Source organism: Camelus ferus, chromosome 5, assembly GCF_009834535.1.
Source record: "Camelus ferus isolate YT-003-E chromosome 5, BCGSAC_Cfer_1.0, whole genome shotgun sequence".
Taxonomy (NCBI): domain Eukaryota; kingdom Metazoa; phylum Chordata; class Mammalia; order Artiodactyla; family Camelidae; genus Camelus; species Camelus ferus.
Genome location: NC_045700.1, coordinates 70,116,229 through 70,133,153, shown reverse-complemented (window position 1 = coordinate 70,133,153; position 16,925 = coordinate 70,116,229). Strand labels below are relative to the sequence as shown.

At 36.0% G+C, this 16,925-nt stretch overlaps 1 protein-coding gene across 1 annotated transcript in view; it reads left to right on the top strand.

The window, feature by feature from the left end:
* CDK15 (cyclin dependent kinase 15) overlaps positions 1 to 16,925 on the top strand; it is an 87,236-nt gene that overhangs the window by 33,610 nt on the left and 36,701 nt on the right. The window contains exon 13 of the mRNA XM_032479170.1: positions 10,388 to 10,481. Within this exon, the coding sequence (XP_032335061.1) occupies positions 10,388 to 10,481 (94 nt within the window). The remainder of the gene's footprint in view (positions 1 to 10,387; positions 10,482 to 16,925) is intronic.

The following is a 16,925-nucleotide window of genomic DNA, read 5'->3' as shown; positions in this document are numbered from 1 at the left end:
GTTGGATGTCTTTTCATGGATTATTTGCCATCTGTGTTTTTCCTCCCATGAAATACCTGTTGTGTGTCTTTTGCTTATTTCCTTTTTGGTCTCTCTGTCTCTCTGTCCCTGTCTCTGACTGTCTCTCCCTTTCTCTCCCTCACTCCCTTTCTTTATTGACTTATAGGTGTTCTTATACTCTAAATACTAATTTTTTTTAATTGAAGTATAGTTGATTTACAATGTGTTAGTTTCAGGTGTACAGTAAAGTGATTCAGGTGTGTGTGTGTGTGTGTGTATAGATATAGATATAGATATATGTATAGATATTCTTTTTCAGATTCTTTTCCATTATAGGTTATTACAAGGTATTGAATACAGTTCCCTGTGCTATAAAGTAGGTCCTTGTTGGTTATCTATTTTATATATAGTAATATGTGTATGTTAATCTCAAACTCCTAATTTATCTTCTCCTTCTTTCCCTTTGGTAACCATAAGTTTGATTTCTATGTCTATTAGTCTGTTTCTGTTTTATAAATAATTTCATTTGTATTGCTTTTCTAGATTCCACATACAAATGATATCATATGATATTTACCTTTCTCTATCTGACTTACTTCTCTTAATATGATAATCTCTGGGTCCATCCATGTTGCTGCAAATGGCATTATTTCATTCTTTTTTATGGCTGAGTAATAGTATTGAATTGAGGATAATCTTTTATCAGTTATGTGTGTTGCAAGTAGCCTCCCCAGTTCATGGCTTGTGTTTTCCTATCTCTATGTTGTCTTCTTAAACAAAAATTTTTTATTTTAATACTGCTGATCTCTTCAGTCTTTTCTTTTATGGTTAGCCCTTTTATTTCTTATTTTTAAAAAATCTTTCCCTCTCTGAGGTCAGAATATTATCTAATACATTTTTTTTAAAGTTGTAAAATGTTCCCTTTCACTTTAAATCTTTAATACACTGGAAATTCACTTTTTCTATGCTAACCAATTGTCTCACCCTAATTTATTCAGTGGGCTGCCATGCCAAATCTCTCATTTATCTAATTTCTGTAAATGCATAGGTCTGTTCTGGGCTCTCCACTCTGTTCCACTGGGCTCAGTTCATCCGTCCCTGTACCAGTGTCCCACTTTATTAATTTCTGAAGCTCTACAATAGTACTTGATATCTGCTAGGACAGGTCTCACCACTTGCTTTATCTTCTTCCTCAGGAGTGTCTTGGCTATTTTTCCCCTTGAATTTTCCATATAAATTTTAGATTCAGTGTTTCGAGTTTCATGAAAAATCCTAGTGGAATTTTCATTGGAATTGCATTGAAATTACAGAATATTTTGAGGATAATTAACACCTTTGTAATATTGTCTTCCAATTTTTAAACACAGTATATCTTTTCATCTGTTTAGTTCATCTTTGATGCCTTTTAGTGAAGTTTTATCATTTTCTCCCTGAGCTCTTACATATCTAGAGTAAAGGTCCTTGTAAGTCCATTTCTGTTGTTTTTTATTTATTGTGGTTCTCGCATATGGTATCTTTTTTCCATGCATATTTAGTTGTTTTTGACAATGATATGCTAATTCTCCTTGGAATTTTATTTGTGAGATTTTTTTTCTTTTTCTTTCTCTTTTTTTTTTTTTTTTTTTTTTGAGGCACTGAATGAGGTGTGTTCTCTCAGGGAGGATTTGCATTTGATTCTGCTAGATACACTTTTTTTTTTTAATGTATTATTTTACTTAAGTGTTGGTCTGCTACTCAGATATTGATTTCTTAATACCATTCCCTACTGAAAAGAGCTAGGACTTTTTGGAGAAGTGGCCAATACTAAGGCTGGGAAAGGGAAAGTACAAGATGAGCCAGGAACATCCTGTTAGGCCAGAACATTTTTCAACAAAGTGATCAAAAAATGATGGGAATATGTCAAAAGGACGTGGGAAGCAGCTTGAAGAGACTGCCACTGACCAAAGCTGGTACATTCTGCACATCCTAGTAAATAGGGAGAGTAATGTATTGTATGTAACATCGAACAGCATAAGAATACATAAGTCCATACTGAAGGTAGGTAGATAGGTAGGTAGGTAGATAGGTAGGTAGGTAGGTAGGTAGGTAGGTAGGTAGGTAGGTGGATGGATGGATAGATAGATAGATAGATAGATAGATAGATAGATAGATAGATAGGAAGGCAAGTTCCTTTTTACAGAAGAATACCAGTTAATAACTGGAGAAGAAATGATGGAATTAGAAAATCACTATTTTGCATGTAGTAGTAATTGGTTCAAACAAGAATCATCAGTGCTAAACTAGAGGGGAAGGTTTGATGAGGAATAAAATATTTATTTATAGTTTCAAAGTACCTCTCTACAACTTAGTTATTAATTACAAGAGAAAAAATATTAACTTCATAGTAGCAAAACTTGGCAGACATCACCTTACCCAAGTGATTAGATTTAGAATTATTAATAATGGGACTGACTGACATTGTGTGCCTCCTAATATGATGCACCAAGAAGGAGACAGTATTACCTATGTGGTTTTTCTGCAAAAAAAAGAAAAAAAAAAGCACAACTTGAGTCAAATCATGAGGAAGCATCAGATAAACTCAATTTGAGGAACATTCTAACTAGACTGTACTCTTTAAAGGGGTTGTAGGGGAGGAAAAAATTTCCTCTATCTTCTTAGGTTCAGCAGATGGGTCTGTGAAATAAATTGACAAAAGACAGATTCGCAGGAGGAAAGCATATACGTTTTATTTGATTTTAGAAGTTTTATGCTACACAGGGGAAGTGCCTACATAGAAAGAGAAAATCCTCAAAGAAACAGCTTGGCTTGGAGGGTTTTTTGTTTTTGTTTTACCATTCTGACAAAGGACGATACACTTGTAGGGAAGTAACAAGACAAGTAGCAAGACAAAGGAAACGGGTTTCTGGGCTCTGTAGGGGTGATAATTGTGGGAAATATATATATGGGGGACCCTAATGGTAGATAATAGGTTATTTAGCAAGGTTTATTTATGTGGATTCTTCTTGGTGCCATCTCTGCATCTGGTGATAAGGCTGTTCTCCCCTCCTGGGCTGGGAAGTGGAGAGACATCTTCACAAGGGGATTTTATGCCCTCTTTTCGGGCAGATAGGGAGAGGCAAAGAGCTCATCTTGTGTTTGCTTTTTCTCAGTTGCCTTGAGCTCAGAATAATCCTTATGCCAGAATGGCATATTTTAGGATGGTATTTTCTGTTCCCCTTCTGAGTCAAGGTTTTAAAAGGCAAAGAAACATCCCAGATTAAAAAAGGCTAGAGACATGCCAGCTAAACATAATGCATGGTCCTCGTTTGGATGCTGGGGGATATGGAGCTGAAGAGAACTACTGGGGTAATAAGTCAAATTTAAATATGGGCTGTAGGGCTGTATTTGTTCAATGTTCAATTTCCTGATTTTGATAACTGCACTGTTTTTATGTAAAAGAACATTTTTGTTCTCAGAAAATATGTTTGGAAGTATTTAAGGGTGAAGAATCATGGTATCTTCAACTTACTCTCCACTGCTTCAGAAAAAAATAGGTGATAGATAGATAATAGATAGATAGATAGATAGATAGATAGATAGATAGATAGATAGATAGATAGATAGATAGATAATAGATAATAAAATGATAAAACCAAAGAGGCAAAATGTTGGCATTTGGTGGATCTGTTTGAAGGGTATAAGAGAGTTCTTTCTACTATTCTTGCAACTTTAAATTTGAAATTATTTCAAAGTTAAGTTAGCAAAAAAATTGAGAAAAGCCTGACATTTTACCAAAGACAGTGAAGTAGCACTGGCCTTGTAAGAAGCACTGGCCCAGTACATGATTACAGTTTGCAGTCATTTCCTGTGTGTTTGAGAAAAATGTGTATTTCTGAATTGTTGGGTATGAGTTTTTACATATGTTTAAAACTTTTAAGGTTGTTTATTAATTGTGTTATTCACATCTTCTTTATATCATTTTTGTCAGTTTAAACTATCAGTGAAAGATGTATTGAAATTGTTCAATATATTGTTGATTTGTCATACTTCTATCCATTTTTGCTTTATACATTTTGAATCTTTTCATTAAGTGCAAATAAATTTAAAACTGTTTATCATTTCTTCATGCACTTTAAATCTTACTTTTAGCATAATTTTCCTTTATTTTGACATAAATCTTTTAGAATTTTCTTTAGTGTTGGCCAGTTGGTAGCAAACTCAGTTTTTGTTTCTTAAGATAAAGTCTCATTTGTTGAAAGGTAGTCTTGCTGGGGATGCAACTCTAGATTGGCAGTTACTTTCTCTCAGTACTGGGGGACATCATTTCCCCTTTGTCTTCCATTGCTGTTCTTGTGAACATTGCTTTCAGCCTACTTGTAGAGAAGTTTGCTTTTAGCTTTATTGCCTTTCCCTTTTGCAGGTGATCTCTCATTTTCTCTGAATGTTTTAATGAATTCTTTTCTTTGCCTTTGTTATTATTTACAGTTTTCACTATAAGATTTCTTTTTACTTATCCTGCTTGGTGTATATGGTGCTTCTTCCAGTGATGAATTCATCTTTTTCATCAGCCATTTTCTTATTTGAGTGTTGCCTCTCTTCCATCCTCTCTTTCCGGAGCTCCAGTGAAAGATTCTTAGACTGTGTCTTTCTGTCATTCACAGCTCTTATCCTCTCTTTGAAAATTTCATTCTCCTTAAATTTCTGTGCTGCATTTGGATAATTTCTTCAGCTTGTCTACCAGTTCTTGAGATCAGTCTTAAACTATATGTCCCTTACTTTTCATTGCATATACAAAAATGTCTGTTATTCCATTGATTAGTGTTTCATTAACTTAACCACAGATAATGATGATACAGAAAAAATTCAATTGTCAGTTAAAATTATTGTCATTACTCTTATTGATTTTATTATTATTGTTGTTTGTCCAGTAAAACTCAAAAAGTAATGCAGAAATAGAATAATAGGCATATTCCACTGTTTATCATATTTCTTCATGCTCTACATAACTGTTAGATATTGGGTGTTTACATTGGAATATCCTCTTCCCCCATTTTTTTTTTTTCTTTTCAGGGTGATGAGAGAAATGAGCAGGGAAAAGATCTCCAGTTCAGAAGGAAAGGAAAAAAAATTCTATTCTCCTAGGCCATGCAACCCTATAGGGTACAAACTGACTGCCTTTGTAGGAGGCAGATGACAGTAGGTGATCATTAGAGCCTTTGTCTTTTTTTTTTTTTTTTTTTTTGATGCGAATTGCCTTGTGTAATAAATGCTTAATGATTTTTTTTTTTTGGTGGGGAGAGATTTATTTATTTATTAGGCTTAATTAATTTGTATATTTTTAATGGAAGTACTAGAGATTGAACCTAGGACCTCATGCATGCTAGGCATGCACTCTACCACTGAGCCATACCCTCCCTCCAATTTTTTTGTGTGTGTGTGGGGAGGTAATTAGGTTTTCTATTTATTTGTTTAATGGAGGTACCAGGGATTGAACCCAGGACTTCGTGCATGCTAAGCATGCGCTCTACCACTTGAGCTATTCCCCCTAGAGCCTTTGTCTTAATGAAACTAATTATAACATGTAGTGCAAGAGCCTCTCATTCACAATAAACCCTGGTAGCAGCAGTGTCAGTGGGAGGCCTAGAGCAAATAGTTAGATTATGGAAAATATACAAGACATATTGGTTATTCCCAGCACTGACAACCAGCGTTCTCTAATCTCCCATCATCTTTTCTTCTCTTTCTGCTACTTTTTCAGAACTTCAATAAGAAAAACTCAATGTTTTAGGAAGATTACACTTATTTTTTGTTTTTACTTTTTCGTATTATGTTAAAATATACATAACATAACATACAGGTTACCATTTTAATGATTTTCAAAGGTACAATTCAGTGGCATCAAGTATACTCACAGTGTTGTGCAACCATCACCACTATCCATCTCCAGAACTTTTCATCATCCCACAGTGAATCTCTGTGCCCATCAAACAGTCACTCCCTATTACTCCCTCCCCTCAGCCCCTGGTAATCACTCTTCTATTTTCTGTCTCTCTGAATTTGGCTACTCTAGTACCTCATGTAAGTGAAATCATATGATATTTATCCTTCTGTGTCTGTCTTATTTCACTTAATATAATGTTTTCAAGGTTATTCATGCTGTGATAAACTGGGTTTTGAAGAAGGATTTACTTTGGTAGACAAATTCTCTTTTCAAAACTAACTGCAGGCAGCTGCTGGATATAGGACTACGGAGAGTTGGTCAGTACTCGAGAGATTCTTTCTGGTCAGATTTCTTGCTGTAAACTTCCAAATATAAAGAGTGGCCCAGGGAAAAGCAAATGGAACTGTCATGTCACTGCCATACATCATGTTGTTCTGAATTAACTTTAATAGTGAAAAATAAAATAGTGATTCACAGTATTTTCTCCTTCTCCCAGCAACGTTCTTATATACTCCTTGCACCTCCCAAAACCTAAAACTCCTGAGATGGTTTATTTCTCCAGAGATTGCCTAAGGAATTTGAGGAATCTTTTTCTCTCTTATGGAAGAATTTGTTCATGCTCAGAATAGAGAAAAGGCTAGGAAGAGAGCCAGAAAAAGCAGAAAACATGTAAGCTGTTTCCTCTAACTTGACTGAAGAACCACAGTTGGAGCAATAATATGACCCAGTGTATCTCTCCCTTCTGGGAGGATTTACTGTTTGATGTCACCAGGTCTTTTTTTCCCCCTGTGTGTGAAGTTCCCCTTCATCTACATGGGCTGCCCCAAGGGTATCTCCAACAGAGCCGAAATCCTCTGAGAAGCCTAAAGATATGTAGTGTGAGAAGAGCCACAGGAATGAAGATTTAAGAACAAAACAGAGGAATAAAAGGAAACAGGAGCTGGTTCCCTATCTGGACCTGAATGGTTCAGAATATTTTAAATGTTTGCTTTAAGGCTAGTCTGGGCTGGGCAAAATAGATGGTAGCCACACAGCTTGTTTAAGAAGCAAATAAAAAAATATGAAGTCACATGACTTGTTTACAAAGAAAAAACAGTTCTAAAGAATAAATGAAAATAAAAGGGAGATGAATTGTATAGCCTTTAAAGAACAATGCTTATGCCTAAAAACCTCTTTCGTCTTTCAAATTTAAGGTGCACAGACTTATTTTCTTACTAACGCACTGGTATTTTTGGTACTTATGGGTAGTCCAGGTCCTGAAACGGAACTGATTTAGGAATTTTGCTTGTCTTGTAAGTGTTCCTAAGTGCACTGCATATATGCACATGTGTGCATGCACATGACACACACACACTATATATATAGTTTGTGTATGTGTATATATATAGTATGTGTGTGTGTGTGTGTGTGTGTGTGTAGTGTGTGTGTGTATACTGTGTATGTGTATATTAAATCTTAGAATCTAAGATTGCTAGGTAAGGAAGGTTTTAACCTACCCCTCAGTGAAGCTTAAAAAGAAAGACTCAAACGAATGCCTATATGGCACCAACTACACAAATGCAAGTGGGAATTTCAACCAAATATTAGCATTTTATTCTTTAATACAAGCATCTTGTGTAACTTTGTAGTACTTACATAATGGCCTTAATGTCCAGATTTCTCCAGCGTATTTTACATAATTGTACACTGTCCTAGTGGTGTAGAAGATAAAGGGCATTAAGAAATTGTTTAACAAAAAGGACTTCCTTCTTGGTTCCCAACAGCAACCAGGATAAAAAGACATGAAAAGGCAACAAGCTTTTTCTAAGCAATAAAAGCCTTTTGAGGGGATGGGAAAAAAAGTGGACTACAGGTTTAAACTAGCAATGTCTACGGTTTGAACCTTATTTAAAATGTCTTCGGGCCTTCTAGTGACTTGTGAGCCCCTTGGGTTTCTGGAAGGTGTTGGTACTGGATGGATGGTTGGTGCAAGTATTCAAAACCCAGTACATTTACGTTTCTATTTTGTGTCAGTTAATAACAATTACATATGTTTTATATGCACAGATACATAAGTATACATGTGTATGTGTGTGTATATGTATATATTTTCCACTTCAAAATGAAATGATTTGAGACCTTTCAAGTACATACGGAGAAAGTGGGAGGAGTGGTGGGTGGAGACCATCTGATGGTATCACCACCCCAGTTTTTTTTCAGCTGGCTTATCTCATGGTTGACCACTACTAGCAACCAGGAGGTTTTTTGGGTTTTTTTTTTACTTTATTTACGTATGCATTTATTTTACAATATCATATTTTTTAAATTGAAGTACAGTTAATGTACAACATTGTATGTTACAGGTATACAATATAATGATTCACAATTTTAAAGGTTATAGTCCATTTGTAGTTATTATAAAATATTGGCTATATTCCCCATGTTGTACAATACAACCTTGCAGTTTATTTTGTACCTGATAGAGCAACCAGGATTTTTTTAACCATTTGACAGTTTTCTATTACTTTTATTATTCTCCATGTATTGTTTAATTTATACCTTTTGTATCTGTTGCTTTAAAGACAAGAAGCAAAAAGAACATGGATGTTTAAAGTCCAAGCTAATAAGGAGCCTTAAAATGGCCATTTTAATTCTAAAAATTCACCTCAGGATACTATTCGCCAGATTTTTAAGTTGTATTTATCTATTATATATCAAGTTATATATCAAGATGTCTCTTGTATGTGAAAAATCAGTAAAAAGAAAATATGGTGGCCATTATATCCAAATTCACCTTTAACAATTGAGGATAAAGACAACCTGTTGTTTGAAGGGAAGAAAAAAAAAACTGCTGGGCAAACTCAGTCTGATATCTCTTATTTGTATATGTACAAAAGTCTAAGAATAAGCCAGTTGATTATTTTACATGCAAACTAAATATTAGGTCATTAAAATAGTTTTTGCCTCTTTTGAGATGATAAGATACAGTTAAATTTCAGTCTTTCTAAAACCAGACACAAGATAAAAATTATTCTTGTTTATCAAAAAACCTGCTTTCTCCTGTACAAAGTAAATTAAGTAGCGTGTGTCCACAGACAGGTGGAAAAATAAAAATTTATCATATGTAAAAAATATATATGAACCATATTAGGGACCACTTTAAAACAGAACTTTATAGTGAATCTTTAATGATACGATGATCTGTAATAAAATGTTTTACTTAAATTTCCTTCTTTATCATGCCACACAAAAATGTCTAGATGATTAAGACAGTTTGCAAAGTTATGGTGAAAGAGGTGTGGAGTCAAAATATTGGGAAGTATTAGACCTTGGGGACCAAATCTATAATCAGTCACCTCAACCATTTTTATCACTCAAAGATTTGTAAGAGTAAGAATGTGCATTACTAGCAAAATAAATCTTACTCCTTACTGTTCCAGTTATCCTCCAGTTTGACTAAGCAGGAAACAAGTTTTATATTTCACTTTGTTGAATCTATTTTAAGATGCACATCTGTTAATCAGGATGCGTCTTACAATCAGTACCATCTTACCATAGCCATCAGCCATGCTGCTGTGGTGACTGTAGTTACCATTGTACATGTGTGAACATCAAACACGCCAGCGTCAAAACTTGCAGGATGGATGTCAGTGGCTTGGAAGACAGGAGAGCTTTTTTTGCCTCCTTTTTTAACCTCTAGGAACTAAATGGTTGTGGAAAGGGAGTGAATCAGATGTGTTCAGCAACATTCTTTAAGCTGGAGTGAAAAGTAGGCTAATTATGTAATTGCAAGGTCAGCATAGGAACCCAGCACCAATGACTCTTAGTTCTTTTATGGATTATTTTAAGAAATACTGCATCATCCAACTCCTGGATGATACCATCAAAGGGTGATACCATGGATAAACACAGACATCAAAGAGTCTGAGTCAAATGCTGAATGTGAAAAAGTTTTACCTAAACCAATTTCTTTCATTTAATATTCCATTTTTTAACATGGATATATAATGAGATATAATGAAATAATGTCTAATTAAATTTGTAACAGCCCTTTCAATAAGTGTAAGAGAAACATTCTGATCATGATATAGTTTAACTTTTTTTGTTGTTTCTTAAAAGTACATACAATAATGATGCTTCTTACAATGATAGCATCTTAGAGTCAGTGAAAGAGGGTGTTCAGTTTGGAGGTTCCATACTTCCCCCTCTTCTCATAAAAGGTATTGTTAATGAGCTTGAATGATCTAAAATGTTTGCTATCTATTACTGTGTTCCTAAATGCTGGTTGCATTCCATTTTAACAAAAAGTGGCAGACTCTTCTTATATTTGTTTAATATAGGGACTTTTTTTTGCCCAAGACTTTTCATAGTATGTAGCCCCTATTTAATTGTCCTTAAAATATTTCTTGGGAGGAGAAATGTTAGTAGTTCAGTTTTGCATTATGGTTTCCTTGAAAATATCAGTTTGACTCTTATTTCCTTTGTTAGGGGTGCAGGCTGCATCTTTATTGAAATGTTCCAGGGTCAGCCCTTGTTTCCTGGAGTTTCCAACATCCTTGAACAGCTGGAGAAGATCTGGGAGGTAAGAGAAGAATTCCTCTTAGGAAGAAAAAATATAGTATTTCAAACTTTGAACCAAATTTGCCTTAGAGACGAGCGAAGCAGTCCATCTGCTTTGAAGGATTAAGCCATATATTAAGGTTGTGGAAACTGTGATATTTGCCAGGGGCATAAGCACCTTGGGAATGAGTGGTCAGGAAACCCCCATTGTCCCGTGGCAGCCCACAAACCCACCTGCTCCCTGGTTTTACTGTCTTAGGGCGGTTTCTGCCATTACTACATAAACATGTCCCTGCCTTGCCACCCCCAGCTCTAATTCTACCGTGTATTTGGCCCTGGATCTTTGTCAACCAAAGACAAGACACTAAATTTTCATAGAACTCTGGTAAAACAAAAGGCTTTCCATGTTAGTGTGAAAGAAATATACTATTTATCATGCTCCCCCCAGACCGAATTCCTAAGGCGCTTTTGTGTGTGTGGTTCATTTCTTTATTCATTATTAATCCCTCTCTCATTTGTGCCGTTATGTATTTCGTGTTTATGCCCCTCATAGCTTATATGCCATGTATTATAGTCATTTACATGTTACTCTCTCTTTGTGATGATTTTTAAATTGTGGTTAAGCATATATAGCATTAAATTTACCATTCTAACCATTTTTAGTACAGTTCATAGCATTAAATACATTCTCATTGCTGTGCAGCCATCACCTCCATCCGTTTCCAAAGCTTTTTCATCATCCCGAACAGAAGCTCTGTATCCATTCAACCTGCTCCCCATCTTCCCTTCCCCCAGCCCCTAGTAACCTCTCATCTACCTTCTGTCTCTATGAATTTGCCTATTCTAGGTTCTCACATAAGTGGAATCATACAGTATTTGTCCTTCATGTCTGACTTATTTCACTTAGATCCCGTCCATATTGTATAGCACGTGTCATAGTGCTTTAAACTGGGGGAGGCGGGTATCACATGTATCCTGGGCTCTGCTCCCTTTCAAGTTCCCTTGCTTCAAGCAGGCACCTAGAGCATTCTTGCTAACAGCCTCCCAATCAGGTATCTTGCAGAAACATTTTATAGGGAAATATTGCAGAGTGGGGTTTTGTGTGGAAGTGAGAAGACTTGTCTTTTCTTGAACTCTTTTATGATTTTGATTTAGTGGCCCCAACCATTTTGCCTTTCCGGGAATGATATAAAATTTTTATTTTTGAATTGTATTTCCACTGTGGAGTCCTTCATTTACTTAAAAAAAAAAAAGTCGAGTTTATCTTTAATATACACATGAAGGTGCAGAAAATCCTTAGGGAACATTTAGGAAAAGGAGAGAGTTAGTTGCTAGTATAGAGGGTCATTGGCTCACCTTTATGAAGACATTCTGTGCAAACCAGTCTAGTGCTATAGATTCGTGACCCAGAAACACTGTGCTTGGTAAATGTCAAAGTAAAATAAAATATGCTTTGTGAAATTTAGACATTTTTTAATAGAGATTAATCAATGCCATTAAGCTTTGGAAACATGGCAAATATCAAGGGGAAACATAGGGAAAACTGGGAAGCATTCACAAACTAAAAAAACATTCTTCAAGACAAAAGATTTTTTTCTCAAAACTCCCCTGCAAGACAGATAAATGCTACCTTCAAAAAGCATCACTGGGTGCTGTAACATCTAAGCTGGAGGCGGCATAATGTAATTGATGGCTTTAGAGTCGTAAGACCAGGATTCGAATTCTAGCCACTTTTTAGTTAAATGAATGTGTACAAGTTATACAGACCCTCTGAGCTTCAGTTTCCTTGTTTGTTAACTGGGGTTGGCGACAATGACTTTTCTAACCTTGCTGTGAGAATTTCATGAGATCAAATGCATAACAGCTCCAGGTGCCATACGTGCTTGATAAATGTTTGCTGTCTTTCTCTCTCATAGAAATTGTCACCGTAGAGATGCTTCAGTGACCCAGCTGGTAACAGGCGTTCCCTAATATTTAACCTAATCGTTCTGTGCCCCACTTAGTAGTGCTTCTTGTCCCCAACAGAGGAAGCACAATTAGCGCTGCCTCGTCCTGACCCTGCAGGGCTCTTTTACACATTTGAAAAGTTTGTTCTAGTCATTTAACACTTTAACAATACTTATTGGACACCCACCATATAAAATACACTACAAGGTCTTGTAAGACATTACAAGGCATGGAAAAAAGGGAAGAATAGGAAAAATGCATGATCTGTGCTTTTTTCATTTTTTATTTTTGAGGGGGATGTAATTAGGTTTACTTATTTATTTATTTTTAGAGGAGATACTGGGGATTGAACCCAGGACCTTGTGTATGCTAAACATGCGCTCTACCACTTGAGCTATAGCCTCCCCTGATTTGTGCTTTCAGGTGTTGTTCATTCTAGGTGGGGTGATGGGTGAAATATAAGTAAATACATGTAAAACAAACATGAACTCCATAGAGATATAAAATGATGTATGTATATGGAGATAGTTAATAAAAATTGTAATATTGAGATAAGGTATGCTATTAGGATATTTGAAAAGCTATATATAAACTGATTTTTTTACATGATCATGTCCTTAAATCATTTTACAGTTCTTTGCATTTAGCACAGCACTTAGAAATCATAGAACAGAAATCATAGAACATTTCCCAGGACCTGATGGCTCTCTAGCTGTTGGCTCAAGTTTCCGAGACAGGACTTGGTGACTGACACTGGCCATCTGAAGGATGTTTTAGGTAAATTCAGTAAGTGAAAATTTTGGACTTGTGTCTAGACATAAAATATTAAAACATGAGTGAAGCAGCCAAAACAAACATGTCTTAACAAATCAGTCCAACAAGTCCTGCCCAGGAAGCCATGTTCGTGCCCACCATTATTCTTACCACACTGCAATAAATCAGAAAGACTTTATTTTGACATTTATGATAACTCGTTACAAATTTAAAACAAGTAAATATATTAGAAATGACACTGGCTTGGAGTCAGGAGTCTGAACCCAGCTCTAACTTCAGGTTAAGAGGTAAAGCAAGTCTCATAACCTACCTCCCTGGGTCTCCAGTGTCTTCAGGTGTATTTGGTTTTCTGACTTCATGAACTTGTGACTTCTTTGAACAAAGTGTAAAGAGAGTATTGTAGCTCCTATTATTTTTAATTATAATACTCTCCTCTGTTTATTGTTCCCCCTCACCCCTGCAGTTATTTCTCAAGTTTATCGACTTGTGTAGCTCATTGTTGACTTTCAATCTGTACTGATCAGGAGATAGTTCCACATTGCTTAGCTATCCTTTATGGGCACCTAGAGGTCAGATTCATTACAGCTCATTTTCCCCCTGGTTCTGTGCAAGTAGTTAGAGACCACAGTTTGTTATCCCATCTGTAGTTCCATACTCTGAGGACAAAGAAAGTCACCGAATTCAGCAGTACGTTGTCTTTTATACTGCTACACCCCAAGCAACTTGGAAATTCAGACATTACAAATGGCTCCTGAATTTGTGTTTTAATAAATGTGGTCTACAAAGACAAAAAAGGAAAGATATTTCAGATTCTATGATATTTGACGTAGGAATTGCTTCTTTGAAAGCAATAGGAAGCACTACATCTCCCAACCTCTAACCACAACTTTTCTTTACATTTATCCTGAGATCTCACTCTTAGGAATAGAGACATGCTGAGAAATCCTGAATCTTTATTTTACCATCTTTCTGAAATGCATCTGTGTGTGTGTTTACATCTGAACAACTGTCATTACTTTTTTGATCAATTTTTAAGAAATCTAATTCTTTCAGTAAGTATTTTTAGCAAATAATCCTGGATGTGGTCTTAAAATCAGAATAAAATAAACTATGCAGACTTTAAATCCATTAATCAACATGCCTTCAGTTTCCATCCCAACAAAGGCAGAAAGCAGCCCCAGCAGCCCACTGTGGTTTCAATCATAGCACTCACTAGCTGCCTTTTAAGAGCCTACAGGGAGGGAGTAAATAACAATTTTTGGTTTTCAGTTTCCCAGTCACTGAAGTGGAGATTTAGTAATTTTCTCAAGTGAAAATGAATTCAGTAACCTTCAAATAGAAACCGAGCATCAAATTTCCTAAGTAAAGGATGTTGAATTTTTGTTTAAACTTTTAAAATCTCAAGCTTAAAGCTGTTAGCGTAATATTTTTTAAAGTTTGGTATCCATTTTGTTGGCTTTAATTACACATAATGCAAAGTAACCAACAATTCTGGTAACTTTCACATTAGAGAAAATATGGATGTGGTTGTAATTTATTTCCCTTATTGCTTTCTCTTCAATCTTTGCTTTCTTTTCGTTGTGCTTTGCCAGGCAACAGAAGTTATAGGGGTATGTGTGAATCATCCCACCCACATGTTTACATGCACATCTGTACAAATACATAAGATGGTAGATTAACAAAGAAGAGCTAGCTTCCCATCCTCTGGCCCTCTCCCACAAAAGAAGACCTAGTCCAGTGGGTTTTTCAAAATGGATTCCAGAATTCTTAGTGTTCCTTCAGGCTCAGGGTGGCTGATAGGAAAAGCCTGTAATCCTCTCAGTAGCTTTTCAGTTTGTTTAGAGAAAGGATCAAAGAAAGATTCTACTGGGTGGCTTAATTTTTTTTTATTATACAAGGAAAAATGGCACTTCAGTGTCTTTTGTTCGAGGACAAGCTTGGTAGGCACCACAAAGTATAATTCTGAGCCAGAATCCTAGTCAGCAAGCTAGCAGATATTAAGAGCCTTCTGGATTCCTCATTGATTATTATCTGTCATTGTTGGGCAGGTGACTTGCTGCCATAACAATTGGGCCAGCATCTGTATTCAGCATTTTACAAATGGATTCACTAGGCTCTTTCTGTGAGAAATGCTTCTAAAAAGACTTATACTGAGGGTACGCTTCTAGAAGAGCTATGTTGTAGTGGTGTATGAAAGCCACTGCTGTTTTACTAATATTTCACAAAAACAATCTTATTCTCGTTCCCAGAAATAACTGATGTTGGGCTTTTGCAATTTTATCTTGAAAGAATGGTGGGATTATGCCTACGAGAGTAACAGCACCATCCAAAATCTGATGTGTTTTGAATCTATGTTCCAAAACACGTTTCTTTTCAAAGTAATTAAAAACTAGAGCTTCAATTTGGTGATCCAAAGCATAAGTGAGCTCTTTTTCAAGTAATGTTGTTATTATTATGATCCAGTAAAAACCAAATACCATAGTCCAAGCTGCTAAGCTGCAGAGAAAACAAGCAGATGAGATGAATTTGGTAGAAAAGACTAGAGGTAGATTTGGGATCATTTTTAGGCAACATTCCATTTCCTAAAGGTCAGTAATCTGAGTCCTTTTTAATTTGAGCACATCAGGGAACAGCTGAATGCCCATGCTGAGGCATAACTTAAACTGTCAAGTGTCTCCTGTGTGTGTGTGTGTATATATATAAATACAGTCATCTGATGTAAGGCAAAGGGACTCTTTGCGAGTTCTGCTGTTTTATATTCTTGACTTTCAGCATAGCATCCTCGTGTATGGTGATCACGCAGTACAGGCGTACTCGTTTTGCTGTGCTTCACTTTATTGCACTTTGCAGATATTGCTTTTTTTTTTTTTTTTACAAATTGAAGGTTTGTGGCAACCCTGTGTTGTCAGATGATGGTTAACATTTTTTATTTTTAGCAAGGAAACATTTTTAAATTAAGGCATGTACATTGTTGTTTTTTTTTAAATTAAGATATGTACATCGGTCTATTGCACACTTAATAGATCACAGTATAGTGTACACATAACTTTTATATGCACTGGGAAACCAAAAAAATTTGCGTGACTCACTTTATGGCAATATTTGCTTTATTTCAGTGTTCTGGAACCAAACCCATAATATCTCCGAGATATGCCTGTAGAATTTTAGAGATAAGAATCTGATTTTAAGCAAGGTTATAGGGTCTGCCTAAGAATAACAAGTGAGTTAGTGAAGACACAGGCTTAGGATCTGTATTAATCACGATTCTCCAGAGAAACAGAACCATATACATCTCCTGTAATAGGAGACCCAAGGAAGCTGGTGGTATAATTCAGTCTGAGAGAGGCCGCTGGTATATGTCCCAGAATCTGGCCAGAGAACTAGGAGCTCCCATATCCAAAGACAAGAGAAGATGGATGTCCCAGCTCAAGAAGACAGAGAGAAAATTTGCCCTTCCTCCACCCTTTTGTTCTATTCAGGTCCTCTACCTGATTAGATGATGCCGCCCACATTGGTGAGGGCCAGTCTCTTTATTCGGTCTACTGATTCAAATACTGATCTCTTCCACAAACACCATTGCAGACACACCCGGAAATAAAGTTTTACCAGCTGTCTGGGCATCCTTTAGCCCAGTCAAGTTGACACATACAATTAACCATCACAGGACCATAGGAACACACTCCAGTTTCACCCATGAAACTATAAATGTTGGAAGCGCAAAAGTTTCTTTCTGTACACATCAGCT